At 45.9% G+C, this 25,665-nt stretch overlaps 1 protein-coding gene across 1 annotated transcript; it reads right to left on the reverse strand.

Annotated features, from left to right (window-relative positions):
* Window positions 1–14,033: 14,033 nt before the first annotated feature.
* Window positions 14,034–25,615, reverse strand: snx30 (sorting nexin family member 30). Its single transcript, XM_060038709.1, has 9 exons — window positions 25,313–25,615; window positions 23,270–23,485; window positions 22,205–22,315; window positions 20,715–20,873; window positions 20,022–20,211; window positions 18,907–19,106; window positions 18,112–18,201; window positions 17,261–17,413; window positions 14,034–17,054 (listed from the first exon to the last, which is right to left on the reverse strand). Exons 1-9 carry the CDS (start codon window positions 25,463–25,465, stop codon window positions 16,974–16,976), a joined length of 1,353 nt encoding a protein of 450 aa, XP_059894692.1. The 5' UTR covers window positions 25,466–25,615; the 3' UTR covers window positions 14,034–16,973.
* Between the last annotated feature and the right edge of the window lie 50 nt (window positions 25,616–25,665).

Consider the following 25,665-nt stretch of genomic DNA (forward strand, 5'->3'; position numbering starts at 1 on the left):
GCCGGACGGATTTAATCATTATTCAAGAGGGAAAGGACAAGAATAGATCGTTCAACCAGGAGTTGTTCAAGCGGAAAAAAATGCTTGTGTTTCACCTCAGCCACACAAAGGAGACCAGACAGCACTGTCCTTAAAGCACAGGTAATTACCATCTTAGCCCAAACTTACTTAAATTTTCACCCAGGATTATCCAGGTCTGAATAGGCAACCACTCTATCAGGCTAGATTCATTGTTAATTGTACAGTATGGTGGCCTGCAAACTTAATGCAACTTAAACCATACTTCTTTTTTTGGTATATTGTGAGTGGTGGCTTTGTATATTGATTGCTGTGTAAAGGGTGTGCGCCGTTGTGTTTTTATTGTTGCCACGTTGTTGTTTTCTTGAGTTTTGATATTGTGAGATCTTGAACGCTGCCATTTGGTGGTGCTATTGCTATAATAGCCTAATATATGTTGTCAGATTCGCGTTTGAGTGATGGCATTATTCAGCTGCAATTTTGGTCCCCTCTGTCACTTGCTACTGTTTTTTTTGTGATGGTAGTAATATGTGGTATTTCTGGATTGCGTTATAATATTTTCCTGCATGGGCCCCACCAGAGTTTCCAAACCAAAATCGCCACTGCTCACACATCTTTCAAATTCATACTGCTGACTTATTTCCCCACAAGAGATAAGTGCTGTGATTTTCAGGCTGATATCATTCAATTTGACCATTTAGAACAGGGGGAACGCATCCTGACAGCTTGGAATATTACTGTCAGATACTGTTCCCCCTCTGTTCCATAGGAAAGGAGGCTCACACATCTTTCAAATTCATACTGCTGACTTATTTCCCCACAACAGATAAGTGCTGTGATTTTCAGGCTGATATCATTCAATTTGACCATTTAGAACAGGGGGAACGCATCCTGACAGTCATTATCTGGGACTAGGGGAAACACATCTCGACGGGGAAACAGATCTCGACACAACACCGGTGCCCTCTAAAAAAAGACCAAGATGGAGAAGATACCAGTAGAGACACTCATAATTGCTGTGGCTCATTATACTGTATTGTATGATTTGAGTCATAAGAGGTACTCAAACATCCACCACAAGGAGTCAATCTGGGAAGTGGGAACAGATCGGCAGGACTTTGGGTTTTTCTGGTAAGTACACGTGAACTCTCATTCAACTGACTCTGATTCAACTGACGTTACTTTGTATTCATCGATATCGTAACCCAACCTATTAATTGATATCGTAATCCGCCCCAGTTATTAAAAGTGACAACCCATTATAAACCTTTATAGATCGAAAAATATTTAATCAATCAATCTTACATATTTTAGTAACGGTGGGTGTCTAGATTACGACTGGTTACGACTGGTAACTTGTTTGGAATTTCAACTGAACTTTTTTGAAAACCGTGTGTTCTGTTATTTCCCGTTGTGTTAGAATAACGATAGATAGCCACAATAGGTATAACGAGTGTAGACTTATGCCAGGTTCATTTTTATCATAGCAAATGCATGCAGCAGAAAGTGGAAATACTTGAGGGACAAGTACAAGAAGGAGAAGAGAGAGGAGCAGGAGAAGTCCAGGAGTGGAGCCGAGGGGGGAGTCACGAGGAAATGGAAGTACCTCCATATACTGGAGTTCCTAGAGCCTTATAATCAGGACAGGGAGACCACCTCTAACTACCATCCGCAGACGGCAACAGTTATCCTAAATAATATTTGTTCAGAGGCAGGACAGGTAATTAAGTAGGCGATTATTAGGAATGTGTATACAGAAAAGCAGTGTGTATGGGGTTAATTCATGTATAAACCTGGAACTTTTACTACAGGATCAAGCTGAGGAAAGCCTTGGCCTAGAGGATAGCCTGATGCTTTACGAAGAGACCCCTGAAGCAACCCCTGAAGCAAACCCTGAAGCTGAAGTGACCCCCGATAACCCGCCTCCCTCACCAACTTGCGCACCTTACCGGGACCCTTCACCGAGGACCACGTCTATTGGCAGGGGGAAGAGGAAGGCACCACAAGATATGACCGCATACCAGGCCCAAATTCTTCAAAGAATTGACCAAACTAAATACACAGAGACACAACATTACCTCCTCAGTCTGGCACCCGCAATTGACCGGTTAGACCCGCGAAAACAAGCCCTGGCAAAGCTTCGGATTCAACAAGCCTTGTATGACATTGAATTTGGAGAATAGTGTATACTATTCTCCAAATTCAATGTCATATAAGGCTTGTATAGTATAAAAATAGTGTTATATAAAATAGTATAAATATAGTTTATATAGTAGTAGTAGTAGTAGTATATATATATTGTATAGTATAAAATAGAGTAATATAAAATAGTATAAATATAGTTTATATAGTAGTAGTAGTAGTATGTATATATTGTATAGTATAAAATAGAGTAATATAAAACTAGAGGAATATATGTAGCATATAACTAGAGTAAAATATTTGTATATATTTACATCATTATTGTATTTGTTATTGTTATGATTATTGATGAAAATAAACCTATAATTATATTTACTTTACCTGCAGTCATTAATCACATTGTTGACATTGCCTTGACACATTGCTTAATTTGTTCTTTAAATGACAACTCACAAGACCACACCTCAACTGATTTAGTTTTTAAAAGTTTATTGAAGGGCATGTGGGATGTGCAGGGGGCGGTTCTGCCAGGGGACTTGACCAGCTTCAGATGAAAAATAAGTTGTGAAGTTGGTCCTCACAGTAATGGCCTCGTTGCTGGCGTTGTTGCTGCCAACCCTGCCAATACTTCTCATTCCAGCAGATGGTTCTGCTGGACCAGTCAGTGCCTCTGTAGCACCCCCCCATCGCAGAAAGTTGTGTAGTATACACGTTGCCTTGACAACTGACTCTGCTACCTGTGGTGACACACCAAGCACCCTCCGGTATATCCTCCATTGGGCCGCAAGGATGCCGAAGGTACACTCCACCATTCTCCTGGCGTGAGAGAGGCGGTAATTAAAAACACGCTTTTCCCCGTGAGTGTGCCCAGGGTAGGGGCGAAGGAGATTTCTCCGCAAGGGGAATGCCTCGTCCGCCAGGAAAACATGAGGAATGGGCCCCAAGTTCTCTGCTCCAGGTAGGGGGGCATCCCCAGGGAGGTTGAGGGTCACCTGCCGCAGGGCAGACCCAAAGGCAGAGGCAGCTAATGTTCCTCCATCACTATTTTTGCCATAGGCTCCAATGTCGACCACCCTAAAACGATAGTGGGCATCGACTACCGCCAACAGTACAATGGAGAATGACTTCTTGTAATTAAAATAAAGGGAGCCGCTTAATGGAGGTGCCTCAATGACAACATGCTTCCCATCCATTGCCCCTACGCAATTGGGAAATGCCCACATTCTTGCAAAATCCTCTGCAATCTTCCTCCACTCAGCCTCTGTAGGAAAGGCCAGGAACTCCCCAGACAGGCAGTCCCAAATGGCCTCGCACACACTCCTGACTATTCCAGCCACAGTGCTTATTCCTACCCTAAAGTGGAAAGCAATGGACCGGTAAGAGTTCCCTGTTGCCAAATACCTAGGAAAAAATACACACACAAAAAAGATTGTTGTTAAAATGTGTTACAAAACACACTCACTCAGAGCCAATGATGTACTTTACCCCCTCCTTAACCTGGTGTCTCTCTCTCTAACACACAGACACACACACACACACCTACTGTACCCTCTCCTGGTGTCACTATATCTTATTTATTTATGTGTTTATTTGAAAAGGGACAGTGTACATTGATAAACATTCCCAAGAAAATGTAAATGCACGGGAATTAGCTTGGTTAAGGCTAGGTTAAGTTTTCATCCTAACAGACAGCACACACACTCTCTCTCTCTCTCTCTCTCTCTCTCTCTCTCTCTCTCTCTCTCTCTCTCTCTCTCTCTCTCTCTCACGTTAGTTAATGTTACCCACCTCAAACAAATGCAAAGCCGCTCGTCTGGGCTGATGGTCTCCCTGAGATGTGTCTGCTTTTTTGAGATCTCTGGTCCAATCCTCCTTAGGAGATCCTCAAATTGGCTCTTGTCCAAGCGAAAAAAATTCTTGAACCTAGCATCGTCTAGGCGGAGCTCCTGAATTAGGTGGCCGAATGCCCCCTGCGACTCCCTATTGCGGAGGATGTCGTGCACCCATAAACGGCGCCTTGGCTGTTCCTCCCCCTCCTCCTCCTCAAACGCCAAAGCTAAAGCAATTAATTGTAACTGATTCGCCATTGTGTCTTTTAGCCTATCTACTTCAAAAAGTAACCGACGGAAAATTATAATAACGGATAATGATGTAACGCTAGAATGTATGATTACCGTTGTTAAGGTTACAGAATGCGCGCACTGAAGCCCTCAAAAGGCGCTCAAAAGGCGCTGAAGGCGGCGCTTTTTTCTTAAAAAATAAGTCTAGTGTGAACGCGGCCTTAGTGTTTCGTGTGATGTAATGGTTTCACATTCCATTCTTGGAATCTTGCTATTCTGCAGGGTCTTCTAAAATGTAATTCTTAGTGTTTCATGTTATGTAATCTGGTTTCACATTCCATTCTTGAAATCTTGCTATTCTGCAGGGTCTTCTAAAATGTAATTCTTAGTGTTTCATGTGATGTAATCTGGTTTCACATTCCGTTTCCGTGTTGTATGTAGTTTGGTTTGGGCCTGTTTTACTTGACCCCCTGGGGAGCGTAGAGAAGCAAAGGGTGATAAGGAACAGCCTCAACCACCTTCTTAACCTCTGAAGAAACTTCAAAGGTAGATTAACAAAGCTGGTTAACAAAGGCTTTTGGTTTATTGGAGGCCAACTGCCCTCAAGGATCCGATCTAAGTGCATAAAAGCTCCTGACTTTAGCTTCTCAGCGGACTTGTCTGAGCGTACCTTCAGAGAATGAAGTAACACGCAAAGAGGAGCTCCCATCTGAGGCCTCAGATTATTGTAATGTATGCCTGTTATGTTGTTTGTTGATGCATGTTGTGATGTATCTTTGTTCGTACTTTTATTACAAATATATATAACCACTAATTGTCAACAGTATTGTGTGCTTTTTGCATCTAAATATCTCATCTGCTTAGACGCAATATCTGATACAGAAATTGCCACGACAATAGCAACAGGGATTTCTAAATAGACATGGGCAGATACAAGCGTTATGTTAATCAACATCTTTTCAATGCTAAGGCACCCTCAACTGATGAAGACACGACCCACAATGGACAGACCGAGGGGAGGCTGTCTATGTGGGCCTGTCCCCAGCATTGACCGTAAGAAAGGGCTCAACGTTGCAGTGGCAATGAGCCTGGTAAACAGGGTTGAGGAAGTCTACATGCTTCAAGAGCGGATGAAGAAGTATAAACAAGGTATCACAAAGAACGTTATCGATGGCTGATGATAATCCCTGTATTCGTCGGTTAAGACCAAGCCAACTTGAAAGGAAGGCTCAAACAGCTCTTAGAGCAGGGAGAGCTGCAGCCTCTTTTTTATCCCACCTGGTCAAAAAAGGGTCTCTGAGGAGGGTCTATTACTGGCACAATCAGAAAAGGAGGAAGGACGCATGGCCGCTCCCAAGGAGAGGAGTCCCTGGATGCCCTCAGTTGTGCTCGGTGGTCCTCAGTTGTGCTTGCTGATCCTAACTGTTGCTCAGTGGTCCTGATCGGTGGTCCTCAGTGTTGCTCAGTGGTCGTACTCGGTGGTCCTCAGTGTTGCTCAGAGGTCAAGCTCGGTGGTCCTCAGTGTTATTCAGTGGTTGTGCTCGGTGGTCCTCAGTGTTGCTCAGTGGTCGTGCTCGGTGGTCCTTACTGTTGCCCGGTGGTCCTCAACCCTTGACCTGTCCAGTGGCTTCAATCAGGAAATGGGGCATGAGGATCAACAAAGAACTGCTTTCTGCACACCCTTTTGGTTATACAAGTTCACTCGAATGCATCAAAACCCTGATAAAACATGATAGTTACAGGAATTCCATACCATATGTTTGTTAGGCTTTCAGTAGAAAAGGATCCAATTGCAGACAGAAGGCTTGGTTTCAAAAACTTTCTGAGTTTATTTCCAGCAAGGCACAGGTAACATACTGGCACGATCTGACAGAGACTGATGGGCACACTGAGCTTAAATACCCACAAACAAATCAACACACATTAGCAACAGGTGTGTTCAAATCAAGACAGGAGTAGCAGGGTGGAGCCCAAAGTACATGGCAATCCAAAACAAACAAAGCATATGACACCACCAACTGACCTACAAAATGTAAATAAAAGCACATGTTGCCGAAAAAACAGGAACTTAAATATCAGGATCCCTTACAGCGAACGGTCAAAAATGTCACGAGCTGGAACCCAGCACCTTTCTTCTGGACCGTAACCCTCCCAGTCCACTAGGAACTGGAGGCCACGGCCCAGACGACTGACCTCTAAGAGCTGGTGAACAGTGAAGGTCTCTGAGCCATCAATGACTCGCGGTGGAGGAGGGGCCGGGGCAGAGCTGGCTACAGACAAAGGGATTAACCCTGGAAACATGAAAGTGGATGGATGCGGCGGAGGTTGGGGGAAGTTTTAGCCAGACAGCAGTGGGGCCAATAATTCTCTCAATGGGGTAAGGACCAATGAAGCGGGGTGCAAGTTTCCGAGACTCCACCCTGAGCGGAATGTTCCGGGTCGACAACCAGACACGCTGTCCCACACAATAGGGAGGAGCCTTAGAGCGATGGCGGTCTGCCTGACTCCACCATTCATCTGGACCGAGGCACGCTGCAGAGCCGTCCGCGTCCTTCTCCATGTCTGCCGGCATCGGCGGAAGGCCCGGGCTGAAGGCACGCTGACCTCTACCTCCTGAGCAGGGAATAGGGGGGGCTGGTAGCCGAGACAGCATTCAAAAGGGGAGAGGCCTGAGGAGGCAGATTGGAGGGAATTAATTGAATACTCAACCCAAGGTAGCTGGAAGCTCCAGGAGAACGGGTCTCTCAGCTCTGCCATGCAACGCAGAGTAGTCTCAAGTTGTTGATTTGCCCGCTCCGTCTGGCCATTGCTTTCAGGTTGGTACTCTGAGGACAAACTGACAGAAGCACCAATGAGAGTGCAGAAGGCTTTCCAGAAGAGAGACTTGAACTGTGGGCTCCTGTCGGAAACTACATCCACAGGCAATCCATGTTACTTGAACACATGTACATTTACTAAGTTTGCAGTCTCCTTGGCAGAAGGGATCTTGGGTAGTGGAACAAGATGTACTGATTTGGAAAATCGATCAACAACTGTGAGAATAGTGGTGTTACCATCAGAATGTGGAAGACCTGTAACGAAGTCCAGAGCAATGTGGGACCAGGATCTCTTGGGTATGGGTAGGGGCTACAACAGGCCGGACGGGGGCTGTGTGGATTTCTTACTCCGTGCACTGACAGAACAGGCAGAGACAAGGGCATGAACATCACCTCCAATGGTAGGCCACCATTATCTTCGGCGGATGAAGGCTTGGGTGCGCCTAGCTCCAGGATGGCAGGAGAGCCGGGTTGAATCACCCCACTGCAAGACCTGGGAACAGAGGGACACAGGGACAAACAGGCGGTTGACAGGGCATTGACTGGGTGCAGAATTGTCCGGTTGGGCGGAGCGCACCAGAGACTATGTCCCACTGGACTGCCCCAACAATGCAGTTGGCAGGAAGGATACTCCTCAGTTCATCTGGGCTACTTGAAGCAGGGAAGATGCGGGAGAGGGCATCTGGTTTGCCATTCTTTGATCCGGGACGGAAGAAGTGAAGTTGAATCTGGAAAATAAAAAGGCACCAGTGGGCTTTTTATGATCAGTCCAAACCAGGAATGGAACATACGGCCAGCAATTCTCGATTGACAACATCATAGTTGTGCCCGGATGGAGTGAGTCGATGGGAGAAGAAAGCACAAGGGTGTACCATCTCATCCTTGGCTGAACGCTGGGATAGAATGGCTCCAACACCCACATCTGATGCGTCCACTTCCACGATGAACTGGCAGTTGGGGTCAGGCTAGGCTGTCCCAGGATGGGAACTGAGGTAAACCGGAAATCCTGGAAAGCTCTCCGTAGAAGCTGACCAGACAAACTGAACTGATGTCGAGGTAAGGGCAGTGAGAGGGGCAGCCAGCGCGCTGTAGTTTCTTATAAATCGCTAATAGAAATTGGCAAATCCCAGAAAGCGTTGCAGCTCACGGCGGGTTGTCGGTTGGGACCAGTCAATGACTGCTTTCACCTTCTGTTTATCCATCTCAATGGCCCCAGCAGAGATAACATACCCAAGGAAGGGAACAGAGCTGCGGTTGAACTCACACTTTTCTGCCTTGACATAGAGTTTATTCTCGAGGAGGCGCTGGAGAACATGGCGGACATGGTGAACATGGTCAGTAGGGGAGTGAGAAAAAAAATCTAAATGTCATCTAAATAGACAAAAACAAATATATTTAACATGTCTCTCAGGATGTAATTTACTAGTGCCTGGAAAACAGCCGGGGCATTGGTGAGGCCAAATGGCATGACAAGGTTACTCATAGTGTCCCGTTGGGGTATTGAACGCAGTCTTCCATTCACCCCCCTCACGATCCGAACCAGGTGGTAAGCAGGTCCAGTTTTGAGAAGATGGTCGACCCACGGAGTAGCTCGAATGCGGAAGACATGAGGGGAAGAGGGTACCGGTCTTTGACTGTGATGTCATTGAGACCACGATAATCAATACAGGGACGAAGGGGGCTATCCTTCTTAGCAACGAAAAAGAATCCTGCCCCCGCAGGAGAAGATGAGGGGCGAATTATGCCATTAGTCAATGACTCCTGAATATACTTCTCCATGGACCGATATTCAGGTCAGGAGAGCGAGTAGAGTCGGCCCCTAGGTGGCGCCTGACCTGGCAGGAGGTTGATGCCACAATCATAGGGGCGATGAGGGGGAAGGGCAATGGCGCGGGATTTACTAAATACGGCCTTGAGGTGTACACAGAGGGAACGGCAGACAGATCAGGAAATTCACCAGGGGGGTCCACCACTGCAGGGAGAGGGACATGAGCTTGTGAGAGTGACAAACAGGTAGGGCTCCAGCCCAGAACCTTGTTGCTGACCCAGTCAATGTGAGGGTTATGTTTCTCCAACCAGGGACGACCAAGGACTATGGGAGCGTGAGGGGACTCAATAATGTGGAGCTGGATCTGTTCATGATGGTTGCCAGAAATTAGAAGAGACACAGGAACAGACACATGGGTGATATCAGCAAGTTTCCTACCGTTCAAGGCATTGGCCACTAGGGTTGAGTCTCAATTGAAACGCTAGGTTAGTGGCAATGAAATTCTCATCAGCCCCAGAGTCAATGAGAATGGTGAGTGGTTGCTGCTGACCAGCCCAATCTACAGTAGCAGGAAGCAGGATCAAGGAGGACTTGAAAAGGGAAGCGCTCACAGTACTCCTCGTCTCACTGATGAGCACCGCCTTTTGATGGACAAGAGACGGAGTAGTGGCCAGACTGACCACAATACAGGCATAAATTGCAATCGAGTCTCCGCTGCTTCTCTGTTGCTGTGAGGTGATAGCGGTTAATTTGCATTGGCTCTGGAGGTGTGGATTGCAGGGCAGGCCAGGCCGGATGAGGAGCTGCTCCTTCACCTGGTGCTCCGCCAAAGTTTCTGGGAGCTCTCCACTTGCGGCGCTGCTGCAGCCGGGAGACCACACGGACGGCAAGGTCCACAAGAGCATCGAAGCTGACGTGAGGTTCCTGGGTAATCACTTCATCCTTTATGGTCTCTGAGAGACCATTGAAGAAAACGTCAAACTGAGCATCTGTATTCCATCCACTAGAAGAAGCAAGAGTCCGGAAATCTATGGCATAGTCCGACACAGAACGGTTTCCCTGCCGGATATGCAGCATCTCCCGTGCCGCTTCTCTGCCGTGTTTGGAACGATCAAACACCTTCTTCATCTCTTCAGAGAATGTGGAGAAGAGGTTGCAGAAGGTCTCCCTAGCTCCCCAGACTGCTGTGCCCCACTCTCTAGCTCGGCCGGACAACTGGGTACGCCACTCTTTCAAAGTTGACGGTTGTAGTTGGAAGATTAGTTCGCATTGGGCTAGGAAAGAACGACAGGTACCTGGCTCCCCTGAATAGTGTTCAGGAGGGGGCAGACGGGGCTCTGAGACTGAAGGGTTGAGCCGTGGTACGACAGGGTCCAGGGGAGCTGCTGCTGGAGGAGCCCTTGAGACTTGGAGTTGTTGAACCTGGGCTGCGAGATCAGTGAGCCGAGTTGAGATGGCCGCTACTGTTCTCCCAATCTCTTCCAGATGCTGCTGTTGTCTCCCCAGAGCGACACCATGGTGTTCGAGGACCGTCTTCCACTGGCTAACTTCTGCTGGATCCATACTGGTCAGATCGTACTGTTAGGCTTTCAGTAGAAAAGGATCCAATTGCAGACAGAAGGCTTGGTTTCAAAAACTTTCTGTGAGTTTATTTCCAGCAAGGCACAGGTAACATACTGGCACGATCTAACAGAGACTGATGGGCACACTGAGCTTTAATACCCACAAACCAATCAACACACATTAGCAACAGATGTGTTCACAAAGAGGCAGCAATTCAAATCAAGACAGGAGTAGCAGGGTGGAGTCAAAAGTACATGGCAATCCAAAACAAACAGAAAAACACATGACACCACCAACTGACCTACAAAATGTAAATAAAAGCACATGGAACAGGAACTTAAAAATCAGGATCCCTTACAACGTTGAGAAAAAAAATGGAGAATGATAACAGGAGAACTGTCATGGTCTGTCTGTTTTCTTGTCTTGTTTTGGTGTGTTTCCTGTTTTACTTTGGTATCTTTCTTGTTTCTCCCCATGTCAGGTTTCCCTCCTGTGTGATTACTGCTCCCTCCCCTAATGTGTTCCAGCTGTTACTCGTTGCGTGCCCTGTGTTTAGTATTTAAGCCCTTGTCTTTCCTTTGTTCCTGGTGAGTTGTGTCCTGTGTGTTACCTGTGTTCCCGGTGTTGCCTTTTGCGTTAATAAATTATCCTTTTACCCAAACTGTCTGCTATTGGGTCCTACCTGCCTGCCTGCCACCCGCTAACCGTGAAAAGAAGATGATTCTTGTCAAAAGATCTGGGGCCATATTCACAATGCTTTTTATCTTATCGCTAGTAGTTGCTCCCAACTCGCGCTAAAATTTTTCTTAATAGTAATTCATAAAGCCCCTGAGACCTACTCATACTAAGGATAAATCACTAAGAGTGACGCCCCCTTACGTCGATTCTAGTGCACGATTTTAGAACCGCTCAGTTCAGGGCTCTCAAGTTTTGAACTGAGTTCAGAGTGAGAGTTTGACGGGGGGGGGGGGGGGGGCAAAGGCCTAAGCAACACCAGTAGAGCCAAATACGTGAAATGTAAACGTTGCAAACGTGCAAAGACATAATTATATATTTATGTGGCATTCAGTCCAATGCTTAAAATATATCTGTGGCATTCAGTAGGCCAATGCTGTGGTAAAGTGTGTAAAGTATGACCAAGTGTTTCTTTCTGTTCAAATTCTATTGTTGTGGTGTTTTTTTTTTTTTTTTTGTTGAATTGCCTGTACTGTCTGTATGTATTCCTTTCTTATTTGTCAAACGTCTTTGAGTATTTAGAAAAGCGCTTTAAAAAAACCGGATCAATTATTATTATTATTAATTGCCCATGTGTGTTTTAACCATCACTGATGGTTGTGATATTCCTAAATCGTCTGCATTGCAAAGTTACATTTTCCGAGTGCGGCCAAACATTTTATCTCCGGACTGATTTGGTTATTCCTGTTTGTTGGGGACGTTATTGCATCCTGCACTAATTTAACCACAAGTTTGATACCCTCACGATTTAGCCAATATCTCTTTATCAATTTGCAGTACTCCATTGTCTCCAAAACTTTTCTCGCTGCAGCCATTTTCTGATTCTTTGTCAATAGGTCTTAATGAGTTAGGAATCCTCTTGAGGACTTCTAAGTTCTCCTAGACTTAGGTGCTACTTTTAGGCCTAAAATACTTTGGTGTGACAGTATACCGAGAATGGTGTAAATCAACACAACTATAAGTGAACCACTGTTGAATGACGCATGGCATATTGATCTTGTCAAATAGTTTGGATTGGAAAGATGATTTGATATTCACGCTCTGTGATGAATTCTACACTACATAACCTCTGAACCCTCCGTCTGAAAGAAGAGGAGGCGGTTGGATCATGTGGTAGAAATTAGTGAGTATATTCTATGGTAAACCATGATTATGAATAGGTTTTATATTTTAAATAGTGGAAAGCATTGTGTTTGCAGAATCTGGATTCAGAACAGATGGTGCACAGGAATGTATAGGGAACTGGGGGGAAGCTAAGTTGACCTCAGCCTTTTTAGCCTTGGGTCATCTTGGCTAATGAGGTTGATCCATGCAGACCACTGAACTGGGCAGTTGATAACATGCTGTGACGAAGATTGACGGGCGGAAACCCTGTTGTGACTCCATTGTAAACAAAGAAATTCCTATACGTGTATAAGTGAGGCTGCAGCCCAATGTGGGGCCAGTGACTTTGCAAACCTACTCAGGCTGTTGTCGTTGTTGTTTTTCTGCACGATAAAGTCTTTTGTCAATTCTTGCTCCGGACCCCTCGATTTCTTTTGCACTCTCTCTCTCTTAAATTAGTCTAAGTGTTTTAAATCTCAGTTAATCTTCATTAATCACACACAGGTGGTGTTTGCTTACAACATAAGCAAACACGGTTACCTATAGACACATTTAGGTAACCAGGTTACCTATAGACACATTGCTTGGAACAAGTCCAGCAGGTGTAGCAGGGTGGCAGGTGTGAGTTGCTTATCAAGTGGTTTACAAGTCAGTTGGTTTAAAAGACACCATGACCAACTATACTGTAGCTTCACAGGGTAACCAGTTTCCACCATCGTCCCAGTCTATAAACCGGCTGCTCCCAAGTGTCTGCCGACTTTTGGAGCTGTTGGACTGTAGACTTCGTTTGGACTGTGGCTTTGTGCTGCCTGAGCCAACAGGAGATCCGGAACCGTCGCTGAATCCCTGAAGCTGAGGGGTAACAATTTGGAGGGCCTTTAGAGTGTGGGGATGAAGTCTATGTAGCCCTTCCAACGCCCCATCCACAGACAGGAACCCCACAGGTCATCCAGTCATTATCTTTGATGGATAAGAAACACCAGTGGCCAATAAAGGGGTCTCTTCCCAGCACGATCATGACATTTCATCCAATTCAAGTTGGGGCGATGATGATAAACTGAGTGAGGGATTCGCGACAGCTGAAGCCTGACAGTCACAATGGGGTAATGCCGGTAAGCACACTTACCCATATCACCTTCAAGGACCTGCCATTGGCTGGAGGGCCGTGGCCGGGGTTGTGGCTCAGTTATATATTCAGATCCTTGGCCGCAAGATTAGGAAGAGAACCACTGATGGGTTGAAGGAGTATCTCAGATCTGCACATTGAGAAGATTCAAACATTTTGGATGGGAGGTGGTAACCAGGACCTTTCTTTGTCACAAGCAAGGGAAAATACAAAGAGGACACCGTTTGGTAGAGAAAAAAACGCAGATCACAAGGCCCCTTCAGAATGACCGGGTTTTAGGGTGTTTAGGAGCGGGGCTTGTATGTTCACGGCAGATGAATGTCACTTATGACAGACATACAAATCATTCTATTTAAGTTTCTCACAAAACCTAATTTGTTCGAGATTAGAAGAATCTCCCATGGAGTTAAATAGGTCGCTATCCTAAAATAAACCTCAAATTGGCTAGAGTACAGGATGGGGCTCTTAAAGTGGGAACACTGCCATATCCCTGCACCCTCAAACACAAGCTAAATAAAGTACAAGAAGAAGCAAACAGATTGAAGACCTTTCCTTGGGTCTGAATGCCAACCCTGACTTGTATTCGCCCACCTGTAGACCACAGCATCAGGGGAAGCTATTTACCCTCATCGGAGTCTTGCCTTAGAAAACCGCTTGGCCATCAGATTCATGACACGAGAGAAGAAAAACGTTTTCAGAGCTATGGATTATTATTATCCCTTTATTATTGGTCCAATATATCTAAATGATGATGTGAGGTAAAGATAATTTGCATCAAAACGACATCAATATACAGGCATTTTTTTCTTTTCTTTTTTAATCATGACAATGTTATTTAGCATCCAAAAGATGGTTAGAACAGATTTAGAAATTACAGAAAATGGATCAGTGGCCAGAAGCCAAGAACATGACCCAGAGCTGAATAACAGAGGGAGGGGAGCTGGATGCTAGTAGGCTGTCCCCAAAAAGAAGCCCTACCTAACCCTTATTACTGATGCGATAAACACGGATGAGTGTTTACTACACGGCAATCAGGCTACCTGTCCGTACCATTCTTAATGGTGTCTTAATAAATTTATAATTATTAATATACAGTTACCTCAACACCCATATCCAGGCAAACATACACAAGCCTCATTGTAAACACATCAGTCAACATTCCTGTTCCCATTACAAAAATAGATTCTTCACTTTGTATATTTTAAGTTATATTTGGGGATAAACTGTACGTATTGCATTAAAGCAGATAAATGTCATGGTCCAAAAGTCCCGGGTGCGTTTTAAAGGTGATGTATGATGGAAGGGGGTTCTTCAGTACCGAGGGGGGTCAACCTCCCCTTCAGCCTAAACACTAGGGTTCACATTCTCTGGCCCAGTACCTCTCCAGAAAAACACATTGTATCCGGGTTTAAAATGAGGGCTGCCCTCTCATGTACTCCATTCATAGGCCAATAAAAGGAAGCAGCCTCCATCTGAGGCAACACCTTGACTCAATGGACGTCAACGCTGCATATTTACATCTCATCATGTCAAACATGAAAGGATTCTTCATGGTGTTATAAATCCATCCCGACACATTATAACTGTCAAGAGTCTTTCAAAGAAAACAGGGAAACAACAGATCTTGAAAAGGAGTTACAAAACAATTATGGTACAAAATACAATTGAAAAATAAACTGGTCCCCGGTAGAGTCGTTTGTTTGCAGGGTTCTGATAGAGGGGGGCAGACAAGAGGCCATAATGGTGGGTAAAACACGCCAATAAAAATGATATTAACCAAACCGCAGATGAAACCTCCGCCGGTGTTGCTGTAGACGTAGAGAAGGCTGTATCTACATCCGTACGTCTCACATGCTTAAAGTCACAAACTGGTGTTTGAAGCAAGGACACACCATCCTGTTCAGTCTGTGTACAAAGAGACACTCTTACATCTTTAAGAGCCATTTCTAAATATACCCTATGGTGACATCACAAGTGTCCACCCAGATTCAGCTTGTACAGGTTGGTAGAGTCCAGGTGATGGGGAATGTATCCAACTATGTGGCGGCTGACTGTCTTCCTATACAAGCATCTGGGTGGCCACGCCTACTTGTGACGTCAGAATTGGCTTTTAGTAATCCTCCCGCCCCTTTATCAAAGCAGCCCTCAAACAAAGTTTGCATTGGTTGAATAGAGGAAACGCTGCCGTCAACCACTAGTAAACTAGTAACTTTTTCTTATAAGAAAAGGCAAATATTGGGACATTTTTGAGCACTACAAATATGGTTGATATATTTTGTAGGAGTTACGGTACACTTTGAGTGGCGAGGTGGCGGTGTTTCTCCAGTCAGTTCTCCACCTAGCCAGATATGGTCATTAAAAGATGCTTTGACGCCACTACCTGTTCTTATTAACTCACAGGGTTGTGGAAACCAAAAATACAGACAATAACTCTGTGGGGAAACAACTTTCAACAATCTCTTAACTCTGACCCAATATCTGTGTCATTCGTTAAGAACATGAAGAAGGGGGAATCACAGTTTAGACTGAGATGAAATCAAGATCAAGACTTAATTAAACATTTTCTCAGATAGAATTACACCTTGGGACAGACCTCTGGAATGTCCTGCCTCCGTCCTCTTCTTTCTATGAACAATAGCATTACTCCATCACTATCAGCCAGTGAAACCAAACCAACCAACCAACTGGAGTCCTGGATCATCGTCAAACGGAGCACAAGGAAGGGCGTAGAAAGATTTTATTAGTGGCTCCTGCTGATAATTAGTAAGTAAATAAGAGGAATTAAGAACAGATATTCTGCTGAACAGGAGAAACAAAACAAACAGTGGAACCGGAGGCGACTGAAGACCACTCACCTAAAGTATGTAAACGCATTAAAGAGAGAATGATGGGTTCTCATTGGCCTTGGATGTGTTCACATGTGTGGAAGCAGTGAATAGTGATGGTATCAAAACTCTGCTCTCCAAAGACAGAAGATCCTTTCCCCTGCCCTGGCCTGGAGCCAGGCATCCAAGGGCAGTTCAGACTGAATACATCCAAGTCTCCGTCTTCCAGGCCCCTGGAATAAAGGCCTAGATACAACCTCATCTAAAGCGTGAGCATCTAGAGGTCGGGGGCGGTGGAGAGACACGAAGGCGGACCACCGGCCACTGAGTCGTCTACAGGTATAAAATACAAAAGGTCTTAAAAAACAACCGAAGAATCACAACATCACAAGCGTCTCCACCTCCCTCCACTGTTCCTTCATCCTCATCACCGTGGTGTTGGTGGGGGCGGAGGCACCAGTCATCTCTTCCTCCAGTGACATCAGGTCACATGGGAACAGGGGGGAGGGGCCAAGTCCAGCACTTAAAGTGGCCCGATTGGTCCTTTTTCCTTGGCATGGGAGAGTGTGTGTCTGTGTTAGTGTGCAATCTCTCTGTGTGTCTTTGTCTCTCTCTGTGTGTCTTTGTCTCTCTCTCTGTGTGTGTGTGTGTGTGTGTGTGTGTGTGTGTGTGTGTGTGTGTGTGTGTGTGTGTGTGTGTGTGTGTGTGTGTGTGTGTGTGTGTGTGTGTGTGTGTGTGTGTGTGTGTGTGTGTGTGTGTGTGTGTGTGTGTGTGTGTGTGTGTGTGTGTGTGTGTGTGTGTGTGTGTGTGTCTGCATTAGTCGCAGTTTGTCTCATTGGTATTCTCTGCCTGGTCGTCCTGTAACTGAGAGACCAGAGACTCCCACGCTGACTGGCACTGGAGAGAGGGAGGGAGGGAGGGAGGGAGGGAGGGAGGGAGGGAGATATAAATCAATTAACAACATCACAAGTGTTTAGCATCTTACATCATAAATAGACAGCATCATGTTGTATTCTTTGTCAGAACACAGTATCTCTATCTCTATATCTTCATGGGGAACGTGACCCTTTGGATGGAGCCCCCAGCCTCAGGCCCAGATGTACCTTCTCGAAGTAGTTAATGTTCTTGTCGGCCATGCTGGTGAGCAGCTGTCTGAAGTCCTGCCTCTTGTTGCTCTGCCAGCGCTCCCAGTCCGCCTTCAGGTCCGCATTGAAACACTCCACCCTGTCCTGGCACTTCTCCACCTCAACCGGCACCTGGGTACACAGAACTATAACTACAGCAGCCTTCAGAGGACAAACTACAACTACAGCCACCTTCAGAGAACAAACTACAACCACAGCATCCTTCAGAGGACACACAGAACTACAACTACAGCAGCCTTCAGAGGACAAACTACAACTACAGCAGCCTTCAGAGGACAAACTACAATTACAGCCACCTTCAGAGGAAAAACTACAATCACAGCAGCCGTAAGAGGACAAACAACAACTAAAGCAGCTTTTTGAGGACAAACTACAATTACAGACAGAAGCCTTCAGAGGACTAAAGCAGAACAAAAACAGCTTCATAGGAGAAAATACAACCACAGCAGCCTTGAGGACAAACTACAACTACAGTAGCCCTCAGAGGCCAACCAACTACAGCAGCCTTGAGGACAAACTACATCTACAGCAGCCTTGAGGACAAACTACAGCAGCCTGGAGGACAAACTACAGCAGCCTGGAGGACAAACTACAAAGACAGAAGCCTTTAGAGGACAAACTGGAAATACAGCAGCCTTGAGGACTCAAACTAAAATGACAGAAGCCTTTAGAGGGGCCAAAGATTTGACATTTTCTCACTTCCTTGTTGAAAGGTGGAACAAAATTGAATATAAATGCTACCCCCTTCTGGTTGGAATTGTGCATCACAACAACTCAAATCGAGCAATATGACAGGAGTGAAGTCCTACCGGCGTCTTCTCCTCCTGTTTGCGTATGACGGCGGCCTCCAGCCGGCCTTCGTACTCGGCCTGGCTCTGGTCCCTCTTCTTCAACACGTTCTGGAACATAAATGTTTTGTTACAACAAAACATTCATGTGATCAGAACGATTTTACTAAAACATGTAAAAGGCCGCTGTGGGAAGGTGGCTGTGTTTGCACTTGGTTTGTGTTCCGGTGTGGATCAGAGTCACATAAGAAATGTGCAGAGTCAGGGCTGAGGAAGAGGACGTGAGTCAAGCATAACTTCCTGTGCAGACTACGGTCAAAGGATTTAAACCAGCACATCCATCAGGGTTATGAAGACCATGATGGTGCAACTCACTGTGAGATGGCAAGGCGGTTTCGTAATAGAGTTACGCCTTTACAATAAACAATAGAGTTACACAATTAACAGACAACTCGATGTTTGTGGATTAATGAAACCTAGCATGTATTTTCTGTAGAGCCTTCCTACGAGTTATAGTTCAGTAATACAACAGAAGATCACAGTACTGAACTGTTGGACCATCAAGTACAACCACAGGATTAGGACATTTTTGTACATTGGGTTTATCGTTTAATTACAGGGGACGACATAAGCTCAGGAGGTAGTTGCAGGACCCCAAAATGTAAATTACATTGTGCAGTTACATTGCACTAACCCATTCAACAAGCTCCCAACACAGCGGCCGAGCAAGGCTGACACTATTCTGCTCACAGGAATACGTCAGAACGGTCTGAGGAGCGTTCAGCCAGCCCAAACCGTGGACCCCATGAGACTCACCTTCATGGACTCGATGTAGAGGACATACTCTCTGAGGACCGGCAGCAGCTCCTGGCTCATGCCCTCACTCAGGTCCTCCATGGCCCCGCAGCACGTGGACACGCAGCCGGCCACGCCCTCCAGGGGCCGCGTCAGGGCTTCCTCCGACCCCGCCCAGCCCGCGTACACCGAGCCGTACTCCCTCAGCTCCACCAGGTACTCTGAGAAACAGGAGACCGGTCACCACCCATAACACCCCCATAGGACAACACCACCCATAACACCCCCCATAGGACAACACCACCCATAACACCCCCCATAGGACAACACCACCCATAACACCCCCCATAGGACAACACCACCCATAACACCCCCATAGGACAACACCACCCATAACACCCCCCATAGGACAACACCACCCATAACACCCCCCATAGGACAACACCACCCATAACACCCCCCATAGGACAACACCACCCATAACACCCCCCATAGGACAACACCACCCATAACACCCCCCATAGGACAACACCACCCATAACACCCCCATAGGACAACACCACCCATAACACCCCCCATTAGGACAACACCACCCATAACACCCCCCATAGGACAACACCACCCATAACACCCCCCATAGGACAACACCACCCATAACACCCCCCATTAGGACAACACCACCCATAACACCCCCCATAGCAAACCTTAACTTGACCATCTCCCTGAACAGACCTAAATTTAACCATCCTAAGAATGATAACTTATAGTGATACCTCAAAATAAGGACCTAGATCAAATAAGCACTTAGCTGTACCTTAACATTGATAAGGGTCTACTTGAGCCGTTAACATCTGTATCTATAACTCAGTGTGTTAACAGATCATTTCTTCTCCAGTGTGCCACCATATGAGAAGGGAATCACAACCTGAATCAACCAGGATTGTTCTCTGATCGGAACAGTGCGACCCCCCGGATAGCCTCCTGTCTGGTACCGGCCTGCTCCTTGAGGATCCTCTGGCTACCCTCCAGCTAGCTCTAACCCCGGTTAGCCCCCTGTCTGGTACCGGCCTGCTCCTTGAGGATTCTCTGGCTACCCTCCAGCTAGCGCTAACCCCGGTTAGCTCCCTGTCTGGTACCAGTCTGCTCCTTGAGGATTCTCTGGGCGATGCGGTCCATGGTGCCCAGCTTCTGGTTGAAGGTGTCGAGGTACTCCCCCATCACGCAGTACTCCAGTGGCCGCGCCCGCAGCTTGTAGCCCCCCGCCGCCTGCTTCACCGACTCCCCCACCTTGGTCAGCAGCGCCAGGCCCTGTCGTTTGTTCAGGTCCTGGGCGTAAGGGTACAAGACATGTTATGTCTACACACGCACAAAAAACACACGCACAAAAACAGACAAAAAAAATAAACACACGCACATACACAAAACCCCCCCTGATAGCAAGACACTATGGTGGTTGAAAACAAAACAACAGATGATAATCATGTGATTCGATGTGAATGCATCCATAAAACTGATTTCTAGTAGGTATCAGAATTCGCTGCCGTCAGTCATCACTTGTATTTTTAGACTTTTGCGTTGTGCTTGCCAAGACAATCTAGACATTTAGAATTTGTGGACCTGATGGTAAATAGACAATCAATGATTATTATCTGACACCAACCCTTTGGTTTTTGTGGGATAGCTCAAGCGTGCCGGCTCGTTTATCGACCTACTGTACTATACATGAGGGGATCAGGGAAGGATGCAACATGTTTGCAAGAAAAGGCCTTGCACCGTCTTTCTCCGGGCTCTCTTGGACAACAGAGGTGTCTTCAGAGGTGTGACCTTACCTTGGCGGTTAGGAAGGCATTGAGGTGGGGGTTGAAGGAGAGGACGGGATGGTCCGCCACCCTCTTCAAGAACTTGTCTAGTGCCTTCATCCTAGTCTCCACAAACTCCTCTGAGAAGCGATCCACCACACCCTTCATCACAAACTTCTCTGGGAGAGGCTGGAGACAGGAGGAGGAGGAGGAGAAGAAGAGAGGAGATGGTTGAGAGGAGGCCCCTGCTGTCATTCATCATCATGTCCTTCAATAGGAATCGCAGATACAATTATCTCCATTTCTTAAGGATATATCTCAGCAGTATAAAATATTCTGAAAATGTCGATTCAGTACGAATTCTGTATGAAGAAAGGAATCCCTTTACCAGATGAGTTTTACACAGGACAGCATTCCCGGTGCCCAGTCCATCCCCTTTAAGGCTGTAGATCTGTAGTTCTCCATCTTAGCCCGATTCTTAAGATTGATTGACTCGTAATTATGCTCATGCTTAATGTCCATGTACTGAATCAGACACGCACTGCATTATAGTAAGTGTATTTCACCAAGCTATATATAGTGAAACCGGCTCCAGTCCATCCCTCCAGTGTTCTGGTCTCCAGCAACAAGTTAAAACAGGATTACACAGCCATCCGCCTCACATCACACTCAGTGAACTGTTTGTTTTCTCTGACTGCTGCAGTGTGAGCTGGCTGCTCCAGGCCTCGTCCCTGGGCTTGTTTACTACCTCAGCCCAGCCCATATGATAGAGAGAGCGGTGTTACAGCTGAATAATGTGCAGCCTGGCGTCTGCTGTCACAGCACAAGGGAGGCTCTTGGATTTATTGGAGGACAACAAAGGAATTCTAGAGCGCCGAAGGTAAGTGGTTTCCTTTGGTTGAACCTTTAGAGATGATAGTTATGAGCGGAGAGGAAAGCATGCTGTCTTTACTTTGTGGTGTATTGAGATGGGGGTCATGTGGCAGCTTGTGGTGTGTTCGGGAGCGGGTTAGTGTAGCGTGAGCGGGGTTAGACTCCCAGCTAGGGCTTGGAGTCTTACGTTAAGGAGATTCAGTAAGTCAACCGACAGATAATTAATCCAATCTGTTTTTGATAATTGATGAGGCAAACAAACGTATGCTGCTCAATGTTACAGTCCAATTCCAATGATTGGATCATGGATCAGAATTAAATGAAAGGTAGATTTTCCTGGCTGCTTGTCAGATCAAGCATTTAGGATATCACTTCGGAATCTGGTAACTTGTAATGGCATTTGCTATGCTATGCCAATTATTTTTGTTCATTTATAGACTCTTAAGTTTCATCAAAAATTATCATTTGATTTTTGACTATGAAAATGATCGTTACTCGCAGCTCCAATGGCCGCAAACAACCAGTAAGTCTCACTCCTCCCTGCTCCCTGATGACCTGCCTCTGATGGAAAGTCCACCCCTTTCGGTAAAAAGGTCAGACACATTTCTCAATAGTAGAAACAGCGATGACATGGTCAGGTGACATACTGGGATGAGGTGGGTTGGTTGGCTGTCTTCCAGCTTCATCCTCAGCCAATCAAAGTCCTGGTATCGCCGGCGCAGGTTGTACTCCGGCAGGTCGAACTCGATGCGCGAGGTCTTAAGGCGGAGAGAGGAGGAGTCAGGCTGGGTCCACACACAAACTACTGTTACACTCCTCATTCCTGTCCGATTACCTGCGCTAGCATCTTCATGGCTAATCACTAACACAAATGTCATTTCTGATGACCTAAGGTAATTTCTGTCCACAAGCCAACATCTGTCTAACCTTAAACACACACACACACACACACACACACACACACACACACACACACACACACACACACACACACACACACACACACACACACACACACACACACACACACACACACACACACACACAGGCTTTGACTCCGAACTTCGTTATTCGAATATAATTAGAATATCAAAAAATAAATCAAAATTTGAACGAATATTAGGCAGCCCTTAATATTCGAACCTGTTATGGGCAGTCTAATCATGATATTGTAATGTCCACGGAAGAGGCAGTGAATGAAGTATTGATTAGACAGCGATTTATTAGAAACCTAAAAAAAACGTTGGAACAGCAAGACCGGTAACCATAGCAACGCGGTAAACGAACCGCGCAAAGCCCAATCTTACTGAAGGCATTTAATGGTCAAAATATTATTAATAAATATTCGAATGTATTCGAATATTAATATTAATAAACAAACGAACTTCGAATATGATTTTTGGGCAAAAGTCAAAGCCCTACACACACACACACACACACACACACACACACACACACACACACACACACACACACACACACACACACACACACACACACACACACACACACACACACACACACACACTGGCTCTGTGTTAAAGATGGCCTTAATTATCACTTGTTCGTGTTCCAGTGGCACCAACACCATGAGAAAATCGAATTCCCTTTCTAACGTTCAAACCTTTTCTATCATCAACAAAGTATGCTAAATCCCTGCTACTCCCAGCTAATGGCAGACCTTAGTGCCGACTAATTAGCCAATAGCAGACCTTGGTGGAGACCCTGTAGGTGATGTAGGTCTCCATGGTGGAGATGTGTTTCTTGGGATCGTCGACGGTGACGAAGAGGTCACGTGTTTCCGTAGAGGCGTAGAGGTCAAGCGTGTCAGCTTCCAGATCATCGTCCAGTTGGAGTCGGTTGAGTAGCGATGACGCCGAGGCAGGACTTGATGTCTCAACTGGCTTGCCATTGGTCAGCACGACTTCCTGATAAGACACGAGCCAAAAGGGACTTGACATTTGAGTGTTCCTGTGTCGTTATTGATGATTATAATGTTTCCCTCCTACAATGGAACGCTTGTTGATTCTGCTGCAGCACGCAAGCACGCACGCACAAACACGCAAGCACACGCACACACACACTGGGCATATAATAATAATAATAATAATAATAATAATAATAATACATTTTATTTATAACGCACTTTATATCAATTCAATGATCTCAAAGTGCTATATATACTATAGTTGGGTATATATATATATATATATATATATACATACACCCACCATATAGCCCGGCGGTTAGTGTACGCAACAGAAAGTTTATGTGGGAGAACAACAGGATTGCATAAAGATTAAATCCTCAAATGGAAGAAGATCTTATTTAACTGAGGTGCACTTTTGTTGACTTGGGTTTCTTTTTTGACCTCTTCTGCTGAGATACAATATCTCTGCGTATCTCTTAGTTTCTGGTGAATCTAGAATGAACTTTGTTCTTCAAACATTGTGTACTATGAATCGTTGATCCTGTGTTCCGCTACATTCTTTGCAACTAGGTCAAGCGTCTGCTAAAAGACTGAATGTGTATGTGAATGTACTGTATATGAATGAATGCCCAGCTGTTTCATAATAACTCCCGGGTAGAAAATCTTGACAACAGGGTACTGTTCTCAGATAGGAAAAGACTTCCTCACTTGTATAAACCTCCACATGATTAGTGTGTGACTACAGTATGTGTTTGTGGCCTAGTGTGGATTTGTGAAAAATAGTAGAGAGTAACTTGGATTATTGGCTAAACAGATTACCTTGACACGATCGATGAAATAAACAATTCCTTCAGAGTTTGTTCCTGCCACCTGCCACCAACATAACATTTCTGTAGGTGAGACCGGCAAACATGTTGTGGTCTACTGATAATTGAGGGTGTTTGAGTCCCAGGTCATAGGTTCTAGGTTCAAACCCTGATGTACCAGTCAAGCTGTAGGCATCACTCAGCCGGAACCCCCACCTGCTCCATAATGTGTAATCTGTCTGAAAACACCCTAAAATCCCTTGAAGAACAGAGTATGTGATGTGAATACAGGTTATATGTTCAGAAAAAACGGTCATGGGAATTTTGAATCACTCACCAAAAAAGCTAATTAAAATCACGTTAGGTAAATAAAGCAGAGACGCTGATTTGAAGTGAGACTGTTTTTACCGTGATGGTTTATATTAGCCTCAAGCGTATTTATAATCATTCCTTCTTTCCGCACATTCATTATATTTGTGTCGACTTTCACTCTGGCCCCATGGATTTATCCCATCACCTCTTTCCACCTCGAATACACGGCCACCGCTGCTGGAAATGACCTTTTCACACAGGGATCACCTCACAAGATGGTGTGGATGTATGGCCACTGGATAATAAAACCATTTCGATTAGGGCACTTAATTACCAAGATTTAACTGGACGTCTAGATCCACACATCTCATATGCATGGATGCTGATGTTCAGGTTTTTTTTAGTTGCCAACCTTGTTAACAATGAAGACGGCTGTGTCCCCAGGTCTGAGATGGACCAAGGGCCTATGACACAACCATCACAGAAGACTCAGGCTTTAGTTGGCTCTTGGGATCATTCTATTCAGGGTATCGCTGTCTGAATCGGTCACCCAGGGCGACTGTTGATCAGGCTAAGGAGTGGTGACTGTCACCGTTTCTCTACTCTGCTCCACTATGGGAAAACCACCATAAAAAAATGCAGATTAATCATACGCAGAAATATATTCATGCATTTAGAAACACAAGCCGAGAGTAGAGGGTACCCACTTTGTCTCCTCCACCACCACCACTGCTGCTGCTGTTGGGGATGTGGCAGCTGGCGGTGACATCTGGGACCGGGGAGAGCGTCTCCTGGACGGCGGACAGGGGGTGGGTGGTCCCGGTGACGGGCTGCAGGCCCCGCGGCGCACCGACAATCATCGTGGTGCTCGACACCCGGGAATCCTCCGCTCAGTGCCCACGGTCAATCGACCCTCCTCACGGTCGCTACGGTCGGTTCAGAGGTTGCTTTTCCAGGGTCTTTGGCGAGATGCTACACCCGCTAGTCGGTCACAACTGTCACCTGATTCGCGCTGCGCAGGCCCGGAAGTAGTAACGCCCGAGCCAGGAAGTAAACACAA

Source organism: Gadus macrocephalus, chromosome 19 (assembly GCF_031168955.1).
Source record: "Gadus macrocephalus chromosome 19, ASM3116895v1".
Lineage (NCBI taxonomy): Eukaryota > Metazoa > Chordata > Actinopteri > Gadiformes > Gadidae > Gadus > Gadus macrocephalus.

What these genes read in the sequence shown, in the direction of transcription:
- snx30 (XM_060038709.1), bottom strand. Translation starts at nt 25,465, where the DNA reads ATGATTGTCGGTGCGCCGCGGGGCCTGCAGCCCGTCACCGGGACCACC. An exon ending in GTGGTGGTGGAGGAGACAAA is followed by an intron (nt 23,486 to 25,312) that starts GTGGGTACCCTC and finishes GTGTCTTATCAG; the next exon opens with GAAGTCGTGCTGACCAATGG. An exon ending in AACCAACCCACCTCATCCCA is followed by an intron (nt 20,874 to 22,204) that starts GTATGTCACCTG and finishes TCCTGTCTCCAG; the next exon opens with CCTCTCCCAGAGAAGTTTGT.